Here is a 19,215-nt window from a genome sequence, read left to right on the forward strand (position 1 = left end):
TTGACCAGGTTTGCACACTGCAGCAGGGATTTTGGCCCACTCCTCCATACAGACCTTCTCCAGATCCTTCAGGTTTCAGGGTTGTCGCTGGGCAATACGGACTTTCAGCTCCCTCCAAATATTTTCTATTGGGTTCAGGTCTGGAGACTGGCTAGGCCACTCCAGGACCTTGAGATGCTTCTTACGGAGTCACTCCTTAGGTGCCCTGACTGTGGAAGACCCAGCCACGACCCATCTTCAATGCTCTTACTGAGGGAAGGAGGTTGTTGGCCAAGATCTCGCGATACATGGCCCCATCCATCCTCCCCTCAATACGGTGCAGTCGTCCTGTCCCCTTTGCAGAAAAGCATCCCCAAAGAATTATGATTCCACCTCCATGCTTCACGGTTGGGATGGTGTTCTTGGAGTTGTACTCATCCTTCTTCTTCCTCCAAACACGACAAGTGGAGTTTAGACCAAAAAGCTCTATTTTTGTCTCAGACCACATGACCTGCTCCCATTCCTCCTCTGGATCATCCAGATTGGCAAACTTCAGACGGGCCTGGACATGCGCTGGCTTGAGCAGCGGGACCTTGAGTGCGCTGTAAGATTTTAATCCATGACGGCGTAGTGTGTTACTAATGGTTCTCTTTTGAGACTGTGGTCCCAGCTCTCTTCAGGTCATTGACCAGGTCCTGCCGTTTAGTTCTGGCCTGATCCCTCACCTTCCTCATGACCATTGATGCCCCACGAGGTGAGATCTTGCATGGAGCACCAGACCGAGGGTGATTGACCGTCATCTTGAACTTCTTCCATTTTCTAATAATTGCGCCAACAGTTGTTGCCTTCTCACCAAGCTGCTTGCCTATTGTCCTGTAGCCCATCCCAGCCTTATGCAGGTCTACAATTTTATTTCTGATGTCCTTACACAGCTCTCTGGTCTTGGCCATTGTGGAGAGGTTGGAGTCTGTTTGATTGAGTGTGTGGACAGGTGTCTTTTATACAGGTAACGAGTTCAAACAGGTGCAGTTAATACATGTAATGAGTGGAGAACAGGAGGGCTTCTTAAAGAAAAACTAACAGGTCTGTGAGAGCCGAAATTCTTACTGGTTGGTAGGTGATCAAATACTTTTGTCATACTTAAAAATCATACAATGTGATTTTTGGGATTTTTGTTGTAGATTCCGTCTCTCACAATTGAAGTGTACCTATGATAAATTACAGACCTCTACATGCTTTGTAAGTAGGAAAACCTGCAAAATTGGCAGTGTATCAAATACTTGATCTCCCCACTGTATGCCACGACACAATCCTGTCTACAGACAAATCCTTCGACATCATCGTTTGTTTTTTTCTCCGACATGCACTGTCAACTGTGGGACCTTAAATAGATAAGTTTGTGCCTTCCCAAATCATGCCCAATCAATCGAATTTACCACAGGTGGAGTTCAAGTTGTAAAAACAAAGGATTATCAATGGAAACAGGATGCATCTGAGCTCAAATTTGAGTCTCATTGCAAAGGGTCTGAATACTTACAGTTGAAGTCAGAAGTTTACATACACTTAGGTTGGAGTCATTAAAACGTGTTTTTTTCAACCGCGCCAAAACTATTGTTTGTTAACAAGAAATCTGTGGAAAGTCGAATAGGACATCTACTTTGTGCATGACAAGTCATTTCTCCAACAATTGTTTACAGACAGATTATTTCACTTATAATTCACTGTATCACAATTCCAGTGGGTCAGAAGTTTACATACACTAAGTTGACTGTGTGCCTTTGAACAGCTTGGAAAATTCCAGAAAATGATGTCATGGCTTTAGAAGTTTCCGATGGGCTAATTGACATCATTTGAGTCAATTGGAGGTGTAACTATAGATGTATTTCAAGGCCTACCTTCAAACTCAGTGCCTCTTTGCTTGACATCACGGGAAAAATCAAAAGAAATCAAGACTTCAGAATTTTTTTTTGTAGACCTCCACAAACCCTGGGTCATTCCCTGGGAGCAATTTCCAAACACCTGAAGGTACCACATTCATCTGTACAAACAATAGTACACAAGTATAACCACCATGGGACTACGCAGCCGTAATACCGCTCAGGAAGGAGACGCGTTATGTCTCCTAGAGATGAACGTACATCGGTGCGAAAAGTGCAAATCAATCCCAAAACAACAGCAAAGGACCTTGTGAAGATGCTAGAGGAAACGGGTACAAAAGTATCTATATCCACAGTAAAACGAGTCCAATATCGACATAACCTGAAAGGCCGCTCAGCAGGGAAGAAGCCACTGCTCCAAAACCACCATAAAAAAAGCCAGACTACGGTTTGCAACTGCACATGGAGACAAAGATCGTACTTTTTGGGGAAATGTCCTCTGGTCTGATGAAACAAAAATAGAACTGTTTGGCCATAATGACCATCGTTATGTTTGGAGGAAAAAGGGGGAGGCTTGCAAGCCGGTGAAAACCATCCCAAACGTGAAGCACAGGGGTGGCAGCATCATGTTGTGGGGGTGCTTTGCTGGAGGAGGGACTGGTGCACTTCAAAATAGATGGCATCATGGGGTTGGAAAATGTGGATATATTGAAACAACATCTCAGTCAGTCAGGAATTTAAAGTTTCCCGCAAACGGATCTTCCAAATGGACAATGACCCCAAGCATACTTCCAACACTGTGGCAAAATGGCTTAAGGACAACAAAGTCAAGGTATTGGAGTGGCCATCACAAAGCCCAGCAAGGAGGCCTATAAACCTAACTCAGTTACACCAGTTCTGTCAGGAGGAATGGGCCAAAATTCACCCAACTTATTGTGGGAAACGTGTGGAAGGCTACCCAAAACGTTTGACACAAGTTAAACAATTTAAAGGCAATACACTCAATTAGTATTTGGTAGCATGTAAACTTCTGACCCACTGGGAATGTGATGGAAGAAATAAAAGCTGAAATAAATAACTACTATAATTCTGACATTTCACATTCTTAAAATAAAGTGGTGATCCTAACTGACCTAAAACAGGGAATTTTTACTAGGATTAAATATCAGGAACTGTGAAAAACTGAGTTTAAATGTATTTGGCTAAGGTGTATGTAAACTTCTGACTTCAACTGTATGTAAATAAGGTATTTCAGTTTATTTGTAATACTGTACATATGCCAAAATGTCTAAAAACCTGTTTTTGCTTTGTCATTATGGGTAGTGTGTGTAGATTGAAGACACATTAGTTTTTTTCCATCCATTTCAGAATAAGGTTGTTACTAAAAGTGCTATTGTGTTATTTGAAATAAAATACAAATCGTATTCTAATGTTACCCAAGGCCTTCAGAAAGACAAACAAATGATTAGTTTTGCAATAGCATATATTAAATATATTAATTACACTGTTAGAATGTTGCAGTCAGAATGACGGCGCATTAGTTTGTAGGGGGGAGTCAGAATATTGCAGTCCATCGAGGCCCAGCGGTTGTAGTGTTAAAGAAGGATTTTTAAGCCTTGACTAGAGTTGTCAAAAAAGTAGGCTAAATGTGAACAGTTCTAACATTTTTAATATGCGCCTTGGAATTCAATAAGAGGGAAGCACACGGTTGCATCCCCGATGTGTCTTTCTTCATACACTTCTGGCCTACTTCTAAGCTGAAATGCCTGTGAGAAGGACTATGATGGGCATTGGCTAATAAGAATTGAGATATCAGAGATCTATGTGAGTGAGAGGTGCTTCGGAGCAAGGCAGCCGGGAGAAGGGAATTATAATGATTATATTCAAGGGCACAACGGCGACTTTCGCCGCAAAAGGAATGGGTTTTTAGGGTGCAATACAGCCACACAAGGGGGATGCCAGCGGGAAATTTGAGGCCTGGAATACAAATGTACAAATAATGCCATGGAATTCTAAGCAAATGGTTTCTGCTAAATAAACAAGTGTAGACAACAGCAATATGGCATGGCCAGATCAGGACCTAACATAAGGACAACTCAGAGTATGCTATTCTGTTCTTCTGAAATAGACCACATTTTCTTCATATCATGCTTCTTTAGACCTGTCCAAAATACACAATGGATTTAGGCTATAGGCTAAAATTAGGTGTAGGCTATATTACATGGATTTATTAGACTTCTTCAAATGTAGACGTGGCTTGTATGCTGTGCGTGGAAGCAAGGAGATGCTACATGTTAATTAACAGTAAATTACCGTGAGACCGACAGTTATTTGCTTGACAATGACCGGCTGACCAAGTTTCATGACTGCCACAGCCCTGGCCTTGACACAATTGAGACATGGATTGTGTATGTGTGCCATTCAGAGGGTAAATGGGCAAGACAAAATATTTAAGTGCCTTTGAACAAGGTATGGCAGTAGGTGCCCCGGCTTGAGTGTCAAGAACTGCAACGCTGCTGGGGTTTTCACGCTCAACAATTTCCCTTGTTTATCAAGAATGGTCCACCACCCAAAGGACATCCAGCCAACTTGACAGAACTGTAGGAAGCATTGGTGTCAACAATGGCCAGCATCCCGTGTAACGCGTGACACCTTGTAGTCCATACCCCGACAAATTGAGGCTGTTCTAAGTGTAGGTGCTAAATGAAATACATCCTCATCACTAGAGACAGACATCAACCTATAAATACGGTGTTCACGTTGATGTTCTTTTCTACTGCTCTGCTCTGTCTTGTTGCTATGCACGTTGCTAACGAATGAGTGGTCCCTTTCATAACATATTGTGGGAGTGTAACATGACAGAAACGGACCAGAAATGTGCTAATTAGCCCTTAAAAAGGAAAATTCCACCCAAAATCTATCTTTCGGTATTTGTTTCATTAGCCCATTGTTGACATAGTCCCAAAATGTTTTGCTTGTCAGCAATCAAGTTTTCAAGATACCTAACTTTGAAAACACAGAAGTCATCCCGTATGAAGCATTTTGCATCATATTAATCAAAATGCATCATATGGGAATGATTTCTGTATTGTTAAAGTGAGGTATCTTAAACTTGATTGCTGACAAGCAAAACACTTTGGGACTATGTCAACAATGGTCTAATGAAACAAATCGTTATTGGGTGGAATTTTCCTTTAACTCGCAGTCACAATTCTTCATTCTTCTTTGATCGAAGAGGACCAACACCTGTCCACAGGCAATCTACTCTATAGGAACCCACTGAGAAGTGCCCCTATGGGGAAGGAAAGGAACAGGAAAGGGGGATACTTAGTCAGTTGTACAACTGAATGCATTCAACTGAATTATGTCTTACGCATTTAACCCAACCCCTCTGAATCAGAGGTGCAGTGGTCTGCCTTAATCAACATCCACGTCTTTGGCGCCCGGGGAACAGTGGGTTAACTGCCTTGCTCGGGCAGAACGACAGATTTTTTTTACCTTGTCAGCTCGGGGATTCGATCCAGCAACCTTTCGGGTTACTGGCCTAACGCTCTAACCACTAGGCTACCTGCCGTCCCAGATGCACCATAAGGTAATAGGTACAAGTGCCATGTTGAGTCAGTGGGCAGACAACATCTGGTAGTCCGGACAGAGCAAAATTCAGTTGGTGATAACAGCAACCAAAAAGCACAATATAGGGCTGAAGGGCTCAATTAAATTCATATAATTTTTACCTACGTTCAAATGAATTGGAACTAGGTATACGAAGACGTGAGTGCAGACTAGTTAGCTGACAAAGAAATACACAACATAGCCTAAATATCGCTCGGCAAATTTGATTAAATCTGGCCTATTACACTAAGTACTAGGCCTACATCAGATATTTCACTATGGGAGAACTGAACACTAAGGTAGACAGCTCCGCGTTCACCTGAAAACACCTTTTAATCTCTATTTAAAAATCAGCTCATTATCAAGACACAATGCTCTGAATGTTCAAAATCTTGGGCTTACAGAATCAATGAACCTGCCTGGAGGATCACTCAGCAGTAGTAACAGCATGGCTGTTTAATCCAGACAGCAAACACAGAAATCACAGCCCCTGAAATCGCTCAACTCTCACGTCTCCCTGGCTGGCTCATTTAACCAGTGAGCGTGGCAAATTTTAAAAAAGAGCTCCTTGCCAAGTGTCCGCCCGGCTGCCACGCCACTGGGAAGGCAGGGAGGAAACCTGTCTACTTAAACACTTCCTACTCCCTGCTCAGCTCAACCATTGTCTCTTGCTGAGGGGTGTATCATTGACTAGGCCTTCCCAGCACCAGCCCTCAAGCCACCACTGTTAAAACAAGGTAACAGTCAACATGTCACCGCCCCCCCACGAATGACGCAGCGCCCCCTTGGGCCAATCAGTGTAATTTTGCAAATGTCAGATCTATATGGCAAGACGCACCATTCACCCAAGTTTCGTCAACATTGGGCGAGTTGTGTCTGGGATATTGTGTGGGTTAAATACTCATATCCCTGAGCATGTGTGCCAAATTTCGTTACTCTGAGTCAATCAGATCAAGAGATATAAACATGAGTTTGTAATAGCCCCACTGTATGGTCGATATGAATGTTCTTGGATTTGTTGAGTCTTGACAGTGTTTTCATCATGTACACCAAATTTTGTTACAATAAAAATAACCTTGACTGATTTATATGCATTTATGTGCAAGACCATGCCCACGTGAATGTTTATTTGACAATAGCGGCCATGTTGTTTAAGGTACTTGCCTGGAAAATATTGTGTTGAGAGACCTGTCTATGGATGCAAAGTCCACTATATATACAAAAAAGTATGTGGACACCCCTTCAAACTAGTGGATTCGGCTATGAGATATCGCTTGTGACTAACGTATGAGCGTACGGAAACAGATCCACAGTCTTCTCACCGATTTCATCGTGGGGGACAACAAACAGGGTGGTGAGGGGATAGAGAACAGGTGGAGGGGTGGCCGTCCGATTAGCAGCAGCAGGGAAGAATCCCAAATGGCATCCAATTCCCTTGATAGTGCAACTACTTTTGACCAGGGCTCATACGGTCAATCAAAAGTAGTTCATGATTAAGGGAATAGGAGTTCCAATTGGGATTTGCAACCCAGAAACCCAATCCTCCACTACTCCAATGATTCAGGTTAAGAGGATAGAAATGTATTTCCAATAGCCTGTTAACCCTCCCCTGACAGAGCCACCCGCACAATTCCCCTTTGACCCGACCCTTGTCCCCGAACTTAATTATAACCACCAAAACCACTCAATTAAGACTAATGGATAAATAAATTAGTACCATCACATGTTTTTGTTATTCTCTGTACTGTGGCGTGGGGGGGGGACTCCAGCACATTGACAGCGTTGTGTATTGCAGCATATAGAGAGCTGCGATAACCCGATAAGACCCGGCCCACGCATGTTCCTGCAGTGGCAGGACTCAGGAGGGAGGTCTATAGAAGGGAAATGGGATCGGCAGCAACTGCGTGACAAACACGGGCATCACTTAATCTAAAGGCCCCGTTGCTAAGTGGCGGGCTCAAATGAAAGAGGAGCTCTGGACACATCGATCTGCCGTTTGAGGTTATTAGTGGGCCTTTACCACAGAGGGTGTGCGCTGTGTGTGTGTGTGTATGTGCGTGCGTTTGTGGTGTGTCTGTGTGTGCGCGCAAGGTTGTATGTGTACGTGCCCGTTTGTGTCTCAGGGGACCACTGAGTCTGTCTGCTCTGCTCAGCCTCCCTCTCCATCCTGGTAATTAAATCGGCCATTTGGACCTAGTTAGCTGCCTACCTCTCTCCACTCTATACAACATACTTTACGGGAGCCTTGCCTGACGTAGCCCCTGATTGTTTTCCTCGGGGAGGCTGCACGGGGCATCCTGAGCGGATAGCACAGGGCAGGCTACCCCTGGTCTCAGTCAAACTACATTATGGACAGAGTTGGTGTGAGTGTTACTGAAACATCATTCAGGTATAAAGCCTAACAGACTACAGACGTAAAGTATCTCTACGGATTTCTTTATTATTATTATTACAAGCACCGACTTTGCTGATTGCTACTTTACTGAGGAAAAATTGACTTACTATAACTGTGACAGGTGGTTGTCTCACCTAGCTATCCTAAGATGGACGCACAACTGTAAGTTGCTCTGGATAAGATTGTCTGCTAAATGACTACATTGCAAATGTAGCCCTTTCACCATCTCCCCAATGGATGACGCAGGATTGTGGAAGCCATACAGCTGGACAGACAGAGAGACCAACGCACATGTCATTATAACAACAAACGACACACACACACACACACACACACACACTGTCCCCACCTTCCCTGTGCCAGCCACTCACCCTCTCTAGGTCCTGGCGTAGGTGCGTGAACAGTTTGAGGCGTCGGTACAGCACGTCCTGCTCCTGCTGTGCCAGGTTATCGACCTCGTCTCTCTTCAACGTCACCAGAGGACGGTTGAAGTTGGACTTCCTCCTCAGCTTCCAGAACTGGTACAGAAAATCCACGTGGGCGTCCGGCAGGCCCAGGCTCTCTGCCACGTCTTTGGGGTCCACCAGGCGGTAGAACTCGTCCTCCAGCTCCTGTAGCTTCTGTTTGCGCTGGCTAGCCTTCTCCCGCTCTATCTGGTCCCGGTCTGGACGCTCTGCCGGCGGCCGCTCGCTGGTCGCTTGGTGGTGGTCCGGCGCAGTTACGGAGGCTCTGTGGTCGTTGCCGTGTCCAGCCCAGTCTGGTTTGCTGCTGGCACCAGCGCTGTTGGTGTGGTTACTGTTGCCGGCCATGGCGTTGTTACTGTTGCCGGGGGCGGTAGTGCTACTGTGCTCCAGGCAGTAGGATTTGAAGCGCACTTCATCGTTCTCTGCCAGGATGGTGCGCATCTCAAGGCCATGGTCAAAGGCGCAGGTCACATGGAAGGCCACAATGCAGGACGGCATGGAGCACTGGGGAGGGAGGGAGGTGAGGAGGAGAGGAAGCACAAGGGAGTAAAGGAAAGATACGTTTCAATATGAGTGTCACGTCAAACACTGCTTCAGAGTTGTTAAACACGCATCCAGAAGACGGGCACACAGTCCCGCAATCTGTAGGGGAAACAATAGTTTGTCCCTGACGATGTTGTCTTCACACAAACATGGTAATGACTGCTTCGCAATACTGTCACAACTCCTTCCTCTGCCACCACAAAGAGAAATATGTGTGACAGAGATAGTGTTCAGAGAAATTAGTGTTCAGCTAAATTTCCTCGGTCTGCCTTTATATTGTCTACCCCAGACAAACAGGAGCTCCGCTATCTCCTGGCCTGTGGGCAACACGATCCACATAAAATCTTGGTTCCTATAAGTATCAGAAGCCACAGAGAACAACAAGGAAACCCAGATCTGTCCGTGCCTCCCTACATTACAACCGCAGTCTAAAAATCAAACCTCTGTTGTTGCCTTTCCTCAGGCCTATCCATTTCAGACCTCACCAAAGACTGCCTCTGGGAGAGGTCTCATGTGGGGACGAGGGGAGGATGGGTTATAGCAGTGTTTTCCATGCCATCAGAGAGCAGCAGAACAAGAGGCCCACATTCTCTAAGGGCCTGGGATGACAATGACAGGCCTGCTCAGCTCAGGGTCTGCGTCCCGAACGGTACCCTATTCCCTATCTAGTGCAGTACTTTTGACCGGGGCCCACAGGGACACCCATACGGCTCTGGTAAAGTACTGCACTATGTAGGGAATAGGGTGCCATGTGGGACAAAGCCAAGGTGTCCCTGTGGCTGCCTGGGAACTGGCTCTCCTCTGTCGCGTCCTCCCTCTTTCCCTTTCTTTCGCTCTGTCTACAGAGGCCCAACTCATAGAAGATATCACAGCCCACTTGTCACTCTGGCCCTCTCCTGTGCCCATTCTCTCTCTTTATCCCTCCCTCTCTCTCGCCATTCTCCAGAGGCCCAACGCACTCCCATCACTGAAGCAGAGAACTTGTGGCTCTGGCTCTCCCTTTCCATGCTTTCCCTCTTCATCACAGTAGAGTATTCCACTTGTCTCAGTGGCTGTCTCCCTCCTGAGGGTTGAGAGCCCATACGGCTTTGTCTGCCATGATGAGGCGAGAGAGATAAGCCAGAACTGGAAACCACTATTCCTCATCTCTTTACCCTGCAGCTTGGTTATGCCCTCAATACCAGCTCCCCACACTGACTCCCATTGTCAGTCCGCTAAACATTAAATGGAAGTAGTTATTTTCGGTCCAAATATATCACACTGTCTGGTGGATAGTGGATAAAGATACAAGTACGGAGCTCTGCTGCTTCACTGTACCCTTCCTGGACATATCAACGTTATGGCACCATAGCCATACATAGCATCACAAAATGGCACCCTATTCCATATATAGTGCACTTAAAGTAGTGTGTTATGTAGGGGATAGGGTGCCATTTGGGACCACGTAATTATTGATGAGCTACTTTTTTATTTATTTTTTAAGTGAGTATTTGAATATAATAATCCTCCAATAAAACATAATTCATAATTTGTCAGACAGCAATTCACTGAATACACACACACACACACACACACAGTTAGTTAGTGTAGCCATTTCAGCTGTTTGGTGTCAAAACGGGCCCAGCTTGCTATCTGGGGATTTGTCTTCCGTGAACCATCATAATCCATACACAAGTAATAGTCTACAATTAAAATGGCAAGATAATAACGCATGTACATGTAGCTATCTCAATTGTATCAAAAAGTTGTTTTCGTTGCTAGACATTGTTCGCTACATGGCTAGCTAGTTAGCTAGACAGTTGCATACAGGTACCGTTCTAGTTTGCTTCGTCCCGCAACGAGCCATTGTTTACACGGCTAGCTGAGCTGGCCAGTTGCATTCTGCTGTTAATTTTGATTATCATAATCCTCAATCTTTTTCATTTTGCCAGTTTGTCATTCATGTTTAACTAGCTAGCTACTGAAAATAGCCACTGCGGTGCGAACGCAAATCAATTAGCAAGCTAATCAAACCGCATGTTGCGTTATAGGGACATGCTAAGTTGGCTAGCTAGATAGCCACGATGAAATGATCGCTAAATAGCTAGCTACTGGTTTTTTTGCATGTTCAACTCGCTGGCTAGCTAGATGAATACCATTTACATCTAGCCAGTTGGTAATTACGAAGCTAAATCTAGCTAGTTGTCTTCATTGCCATTATTGGAATGGAAGCAGATTAAGCGTGCACAGGGCATTTTAATACAGCTGTAGCAGTCAACAGGAAATAACAAGCTGTAGGGCATTAATTAAATCATGTTTAAACCCATAATAGTCTTTGTACTTCGAGCTTATTGTTTGGGAGTCAATGAATATTATTGCTGGTATGCAAGGTTTTAATGTCTTGTCTATTTTTTGTCTGCTTTCCTCCTTTATAGCTTTAATTGTCTGGAGCCTGGTGTTGTTGTGGCCAAGGAGCTTTCACTCAGATGTCACTAGGTTTCAGCTGCTGTGCACTGTTGATGTCCTTCCTCCTTGTCCTGTCAAAGGGCAGGACAGATATACAGCACATTCTGAAAGTATTCAAACTCCTTGACTTTTTCCACATTACGTTACAGCCTTATTCTACAAATGAAAAAAATAAATAAAATCCACACACAATACCCCATCAAGACAAAGCAAAAACTGATTTTTAAACATTTTTTGCAAATGTATTCTAAATAAACTGAAATATTACATTTACATAAGTATTCAGACCCTTTACGCTGTACTTTGTTGAAGCACCTTTGGCAGCGATTACAGCCTTGAGTCTTCTCGGGTATGACGCTACAAGCTTGACACACCTGGATTTGGGGAGTTGCTCCTATTCTTCTCTGCAGATCCTCTCAAGCTCTGTCAGGTTGGATGGGGAGCGTCGCTGCACAGCTATTTTCAGGTCTCTCCAGAGCCGTTTGATCGGGTTCAAGTCCGGGCTCTGTCTGGGCCACCCAAGGACATTCAGAGACTTGTCCCGAAGCCACTCCTGCATTGTCTTGACTGTGTGCTTAGGGTTGTTGTCCTTTTGGAAGGTGAACCTTTGCCCCAGTCTGAGGTCCTGAGCACTCTGGAGCAGGTTTTCATCAAGGATCTCTTTGTACTTTGCTCCGTTCATCTTTCCCTCGATCTTGACTACTCTCCCAGTCTCTGCCGCTGAAAAACAACCACACAGCATGCTGCTGCTACCACCATGCTTCGCTGTAGGGATGGTGCCAGGTTTCCTCCAGAGGTGACGCGTGGCATTCAGGCCAAAGAATCTTGGTTTCATCAGACCAGAGAATCTGGTTTCACATGGTCCGAGTCCGTTAGGTGCCTTTTGGCAAACTCCACGCAGGCTGTAATGTCCCTTTTACTGAGGAGTGGCTTCCGTCTGGCCAATCTACCATAAAGGCCTGATTGGTGGAGTGCTGCTGAGATGGGAGAACCTTCCAGAAGTACAATCATCTCCACAGAAGAACTCTGGAGCTCTGTCAGAGTGACCATTGGGTTTTTGGTCACCTCCTTGACCAAGGCACTTCTCCCCCGATTGCTCAGTTTGGCCAGCTCTTGGAAGAGTCTTGGTGGATCCAAACTTCTTCCATTTAAGAATGATGGAGGCCACTGTGTTCTTAGGGATCTTCAACGCTGCAGAAATGTTTTGGTACCCTTCCCCAGATCTGTGCTTAGACACAATCCTGTCTCACAGCTCTACAGACAATTCCTTCGACCTCATGGCTTGGTTTGTGCTCTGACATTCACTGTCAACTGTGGGACCTTATATAGGCAGGTGTGTGCCTTCCCAAATCATGTCCAATTAATTTAATTACCACAGGTGGTCTCCAATCAAGTTGTAGAAACATCTCAAGGATGATCAATGGAAACAGGATGCACCTGAGCTCAATTGCAAGTCTCATATCAAAGGGTCTGAATACCTTTTTATTTTTAATACATTTGCAAACCTTTCTAAAAACCAGTTGTTCACTTTGTCATTATGGGGTATTGTATGCAGATTGAGGAGGGCTTCTTTTTATTTATTAAATCCATTTTAGAATAAGGCTGTAACGTAACAAAACGTGGGAAAGGTCAAGGGGTTTGAATACTTTCCGAATGTACAGTATGCTCTCAGGCTAGATTCGTTTGTTCATATCTTCTTAACCTGAACCAAAGTTACTGAAATAACCTTGTGATATAGGCCTAGGTCTAAATATTGTTTTTACCTTGTGGTGTTTGAAGTTTTCCTAAATTTAGGCTACCGCCTTTATCACTTTTCTTTGTTGTTTTTTGAAGCATTACCTCACTGCTTCAGCACATGGCCACAGTCACATGGGTGGGTCTAGAGCCTCAGAACGATGCTACATGGGCGTAAACAAAGAGCAGCACTGTAGCTCTTCAATGTGTAAGGTTATCTTTATTATACAAGAACAGGCACTTTAATACTGTAAATGGTTTGCCTAAAGGGGTGAGAACAAAAATCATTTGGGGGAATTTAGTTAAACTGTTACGTTTCTAAAAACCAAAATTTCCCAAGGACTCATGTAGAGCAAGTGTGAAAACCACAGCAAAATGTTTGAATGCTTTTTTCTCCTAAATGCGATTATAAATGTATCAACTTTTAAAGCAGTATTACTTCCTCATGTTTCCTCTAACTACAATGTATGATATGCCATTTTGAAGCTACGAGTCTGTACTTTTATCCAATGCAAAAAAACACCATTTACATGTTGTTTTTTTAAACATAAGACCGAAAATAGATGGTGGGTCACGTATGTGCTGCTAATGGGAAACTTAAATTAAAATAAAGAACTCCTTATCACACCTTCATGGCATCTTTAACACCCGCAGGTGCACTGAAATGCTAATATGAAAAAGGGGGCTTACTGCGTGTGTGTGTGTGTGTGTGTGTGTGTGTGTGTGTGTGTGTGTGTGTGTGTGTGTGTGCTTGTGCTTGTGTAGAAATGCATCTGTCTGGTGATACGATTGTGTGTACTGGTGCAGTAAAGTGGTGTTTTCTGGTAATGTGTGTGGCTCACCTGAATGCAGGTGCCTGTGTGTTCTCGACACAGGCTGCAGAACAGGGCCCAGCGGCTGGAGGGGATGTGGGACACCTTGGTAATGGGCTCCATCTTCTCCGGGCAGCCTATACTCACCTAGATAACACACGCACACACACACACAGTCAAAACAGATGTGTCTTACAAGACATTAATACACACAGAACAGTTTTGACAGATGCTCATCAAGCACTTTGCTTCACAGACGTTAATACAGACTTTGAGATTGTAAGTAGTTCTTTCACCGAATGTCACGTTCTCTGCGAAGTCTATATTCCTAGAGCCCAGTGTCATCCCTTGAAAGGCTCTTCCCTTCCGCCCAGCTTCCGACATTCATTCCCCCACATTCATATTCCTCTCTCTGAAAAGAGTATTTCTGTAAAGGCCTCATCCTTCATGCCCAGGCCCTAATAACTGGCAGACAATCCGGACTTCCTCCATCCCCTCCCTGATAGTCCATGAAATGCTGCGTGAATCCTCCCCCATTCTGATTGCAGCCATTGAACCAGGCCTTTCACACAGAGTGGAGGGCTATGCTCTCTCGCTCTATGCAGGCATCACCATCTTCCTTCCCCTCCCTAGCTTTTGTCCTCTCTTGATTAGGATATCCAAGAGTCTTCAAGTCTCAAGATGGAGGACTGGGTCTCTTTCCAAGTGTCTTTCTCTCTCTGTGTGTGCGCGCGCACGCGCGTTACTTTTCAAATCGCTCCTTCCCCTTATTCCGGCTCCAATTAGTTCACATTACCAAAAGGCAATGAAAAGCTTTCATTTAAAAGTGACAACTGGAAATGAGGAGGAAATCAAAAGCCTGAAGGGAAAGGCGGAAAATTGAAGTTGGCCTTATTTTGGAATAAGGGCGGAGGTTGGAGGGTTGGGGAGAGAGGTATAGAACGGCGGGAGGTTCGAGCATTTGAAGACTAAGTGAGAGAGATACACCCTCAGCTGATGCCGGACCCTCTCAAAGCTGAAAGCCCCCCTGACGCCCGTGAAATTCCCATCTCCGCCACAGCTTCTTATTAACTACCCCTCCCTGCCTGTGTCTTTAGTGCAGAGAGAGAGAGAGAGAGAGAGAGAGAGAGAGAGAGAGAGAGAGAGAGAGAGAGAGAGAGAGAGAGAGAGAGAGAGAGCAGGACGCAAATTAATTTCCATTCAAAGACGTTGGTGGGGGAAGTAAAACAAACAAGAACAACGATAAGAATTAGTCCAATCAATGTGACAGAATACAATTATTGCTAAAAGGGTTCAGGACACCAAAAGGCACTTCATTAACAGGGACCTAAGCGCTTCACGCCGCTTTGAGCAGCGGGCCTTAGCATAACCACATGTTTGTCTTATTGTCCCAGTAATGTTGATGCTCAAGGTGTGTGTGCTTGTCTTGTTTAGGAGTGGGAGCGTGTGCATTTGCATATATATTAATCATTAATATGATTGCATGTATTGAAGGTCTATAAATGTGTGTGTGCATGTGTATAATGTGGGGGTGCGTATGAATATGTATGCGTATGTGTGTGTGTGTGTGTGTCTGTGCAGGTGTGTGTGCCCAGTGGGCTCACCTCTGGGATCCATAAGGCACAGCTGACGTGGACCCACTTGGTTCCACTGCGGGTGGGCTTCAGGGCTCCGCCTCTCTTGGGGCACAGCAGACATTTGGGTTGCACCCCCAGGGCGCAGGTTCGGCACAGCCAGTTCCCCTGTGGGACCTTCAGGATCCCATAACACGCCTGGGGAGAGACAGAGGGATGGGGAGGAGAGTGAGAGAGGGAGGGAGGCGAGACGGAGGGGTGGGGGAAAGGGAAAGACGGTGGTGGAGATGGAGGAGAGAGGGAGAGGAGAGGGAAAGATGAGATGGAGAGAGAGGGAGAGGGAAAGATGAGATGGAGGAGAGAGGGAGAGGAGAGGGAAAGATGAGATGGAGAGAGAGGGAGAGGAGAGGGAAAGATGAGATGGAGAGAGAGGGAGAGGAGAGGGAAAGATGAGATGGAGAGAGAGGGATTGGGGAAGAGAAGGATTGGGAGGAGATGGAGAGGATGAGGGACTATTTTCAAACATGTCAAAACAGTGGTGAACGGAAGAGGTTGATAGAGCTGTATAACTGTCAGGGGATTGTCAAACCAATTAACACCATTCCACCCAAACAAAAAAATAACTCCAGTCTAAAAAACGAAAAACATGAAGTTGATGTTTCTATTTCTGGGACGTGTTTTTCTTGCTGTTTATAGTCGTCTAATACCCAGAATTCCATTAACAGGGAGAGTTTCTGTATGATCTGACAGTTGGAAGTAAGTAGTCAAAGAAAGAAATGAGTAGAGTATCCAGTTTCTCCCCACAACTATAAACAAACCTAAATGACCACCTTTGACCTTTATGTAAATCTTTCCATGATCCAAAAGAACTACAAATCCCCCCCCCCCGCCCAATCGCATCCTGACCCCCAAAAACACCCGTAATACTGCCCAAACAGACTTCACGCTCACTAAACACGTACACCCTCTTTCAAAAGACAACTCTTAATATCCCTACAACTTCTAATTGTCCCCTCCTCTATCCCACCTCCACCCAACCCTGATCTGCACCTGATGTACGCAGATGTTGCACTTGTCACAGAAGACCATCTCGTTGCCGTCTTCTCCCTCGGGGGACCGGCACACGTCGCACACCACGTCTTCATCGTACTCGATGCCCAGACCCTCCTCCGTCTCTATGGCCTGCTGCATGTTCTCCTCACACTGGCTCTCCAGCTCCACCAGAACACGCTCCATGGTCAGCTCGTCCAGCTCCGGCAGCGCTGAGGGAGGGAGGGTCAGAGTCATACGTTTGGGAGAGAAGGAACAGAGGGGCACAGTTAGTCACATGGCTCAGGCTAAGCCGTCACCTATGGGAATTCATATCGAACTCAAGTAACTGGATTGGCACGTGCTTTGTGTTTAACTCAACTGTTTGTCTTTCATTCGCAGAACATTTTGTACTATTAAACCCCGGCTATAAATTGGTCTTGTACTTCTTCGGATTCTTGCCAAATTCCAACAGCCACAGCCCGAAAGCAAACGGCCATGTGTCAGACCATGTTTTATAAGTACTGGGAAAAGGCCTCCCATGGGTTACATACTGTACAGTGTTCAGTGATTAAAGAGTTGTTTTTAAAAGCAAACCAGGAAGAAGCTGAGTTTAGTTAACCATTCACTTCAGAGCCAGTGACATTTACATCTTGTAAATAGGGAGAGGCTAGAGGAACAAACGTTTCAGTGGGAACGCGGGTGTGTAAGTACATAACTTAATGTGGGGAAAAGAGAGAGAGCGAGAGAAAGAGAAATGGAGTGAGGCATGTTGGTAAAGCGAGAGAGAGAGAGATCAAAATAAAAGATGGAGCATGCTGTATCAGCCTATCGGTGTTGCGATATGGCATTATACTGTAACCCGGCAACAAGCAAGTGCTTGTTTGGTCTAGACATTGGGGTTATGAGAAGCAGCCCATTTGAGGAAAAACTATTTAAAAAGCAGAGTAAATAAGCCCGGGCCTGAGGGATTTAAAAATGCAATTATATTTCTTATCTATGAGCACAAGATCAGATTGTAAATAAACTGGGTCTGTGATGTGGAGAGAGAGCGAGCTTCAGGGTCAGCTACAGTAGCCCCGGCCGGCCAGCTAGAGAGCGGTTGATAGAGACTGGGCTCAACAGTGGGAATATCCCTCTGTGTGGACAGAGTGCAGGGAGGCACACCCTTCTGACCCCCAAAACTCCTCTCTCCAATGTCACTACTCCACAATAAAAGAGCGATGAGGAGTAGTGGAGTTGTGGAGAGGAGGACTGTGTGTGTTAGGGTGAAGTGTTAAGGCACGGACACCCCGGTAGCGTTGGCCAGCCGAGAGTACTTAGCACCTCTGAACAGAGTGCCGGCCCGTAATTTGCAAAACCACGATTCTACATCGAGAAACAGGAGAAAATGTCGGCAGTAAAACACTGAAACACACGGCGCCGGCCGAACGGTGAAAGAATGAACCTCTCTGACCAGCACTACCAACCCTCCCTGGCCACAGGCCCTGGCTTACGTCCGAAATGGCGAACGGCAGACTGTCACTCGGTGCGATGCGTTTTCTCCTTTAAAATGTGTCTGCAGTTTATAGTTTTGAGGACGCAAGTTTTCACAATGGAGTAGAGGTACAATAGTACGGTCATACTGCAGGATGGTCATACAATAGCTCGTAAAATGCTTATCCACAGTAGCCCAGTAAGTGTGTGTGAGTTGTTTTACGAGCTTTTGCGTCACATTCTAGACTAAATGCTCAAACTAACAGATCGATAGGCTAATAAAGTCCTGTTGACGTTGACTTGAAGGTTCTCATTCCAAATGGAACCCTATTCCCTTACATAGTGCACTACATTTGACCAGAGCCCTATGGACCCTGCTCAAAAGTAGTGCAACTCTAAACGGTGCCGGGTTAGGACTCCGAAGAAGTCTCTCACCCAGTTCCCTGAACTCCTGGTTGACCAGCTCCAGCCAGGACACGTCCATGTCATCCAGGTCATAGCGACTGTGGGGCTCATCGGTGGTCTTCATGTCCCTCTGGCTCAGCCCCAGGCCCAGCACACACCCCCGGCCTTGGCCCTGCACAGGCCAGTAGAACGGGATACGCCCCACCTCCGGTAGCATCCTGTCAACACACACAGAGAGAGACAGCAAGAGAAAACACACCGTTTTAACTTTTACTCCATTTCTATTTCATTAACTGACTGAAACACGTACAGTGAAGGAAATAAACATTTCCTTGGACTTATGAGCCAGTCAAAGGAATCGTTTGATCAGGGCCCCACCAGGGTTCTGGTCAAAAGTAGTGCACTACACAGGGAACAGGGTGTCCTTTGGGACCATAGCGTGTCATCCTGACATTCCTACAGTACAGCCCGAACAGCCCCTCTGTTCAATACACAGGCCCTGTGTTGTGTCGGTCTGCCCAGACATGGGGGTATGTCAGCAGCGCACAGGGAGCCCTAGGCCATTGGGGGGGGGGGGGCATAGCTGGAGTCATCATCTTCTCTGTCTGAGCAGCGTGTCACTCTCCTCCCTCCCCACGGCGCCTCATGCCCTTCTTACTATGCCATGGGAAATGGGGTCAGGGAACGCCACTTGACCCACTGGGAGGGGAGCCCATTAGCGTAAACATTTCTGTAAGGATCTCCCGCTCTCACACACACACAGAGTCAAATCTATGTTTTTCTCCATTGGAGTTCAATGGACAGAATTAACTGACACAACTAGCTGAACAAATGATTTACATTTGTTGTCATTGTGATCTACTTCGGGTT

At 45.6% G+C, this 19,215-nt stretch overlaps 1 protein-coding gene across 2 annotated transcripts in view; it reads right to left on the reverse strand.

The window, feature by feature from the left end:
* Window positions 1–19,215, reverse strand: part of LOC110537725 (protein Jade-1) — a 141,522-nt gene that overhangs the window by 45,371 nt on the left and 76,936 nt on the right. For both annotated transcript variants that reach the window (XM_036937731.1, XM_036937730.1), the window contains 5 exons: window positions 18,376–18,563; window positions 16,486–16,697; window positions 15,466–15,633; window positions 13,892–14,008; window positions 8,235–8,831 (listed from right to left, as the gene is read on the reverse strand). In XM_036937731.1, coding sequence (XP_036793626.1) covers window positions 8,235–8,831; window positions 13,892–14,008; window positions 15,466–15,633; window positions 16,486–16,697; window positions 18,376–18,563 — 1,282 coding nt within the window. The remainder of the gene's footprint in view (window positions 1–8,234; window positions 8,832–13,891; window positions 14,009–15,465; window positions 15,634–16,485; window positions 16,698–18,375; window positions 18,564–19,215) is intronic.

Source organism: Oncorhynchus mykiss, chromosome 12 (genome assembly GCF_013265735.2).
Source record: "Oncorhynchus mykiss isolate Arlee chromosome 12, USDA_OmykA_1.1, whole genome shotgun sequence".
Taxonomy (NCBI): Eukaryota; Metazoa; Chordata; class Actinopteri; order Salmoniformes; family Salmonidae; genus Oncorhynchus; species Oncorhynchus mykiss.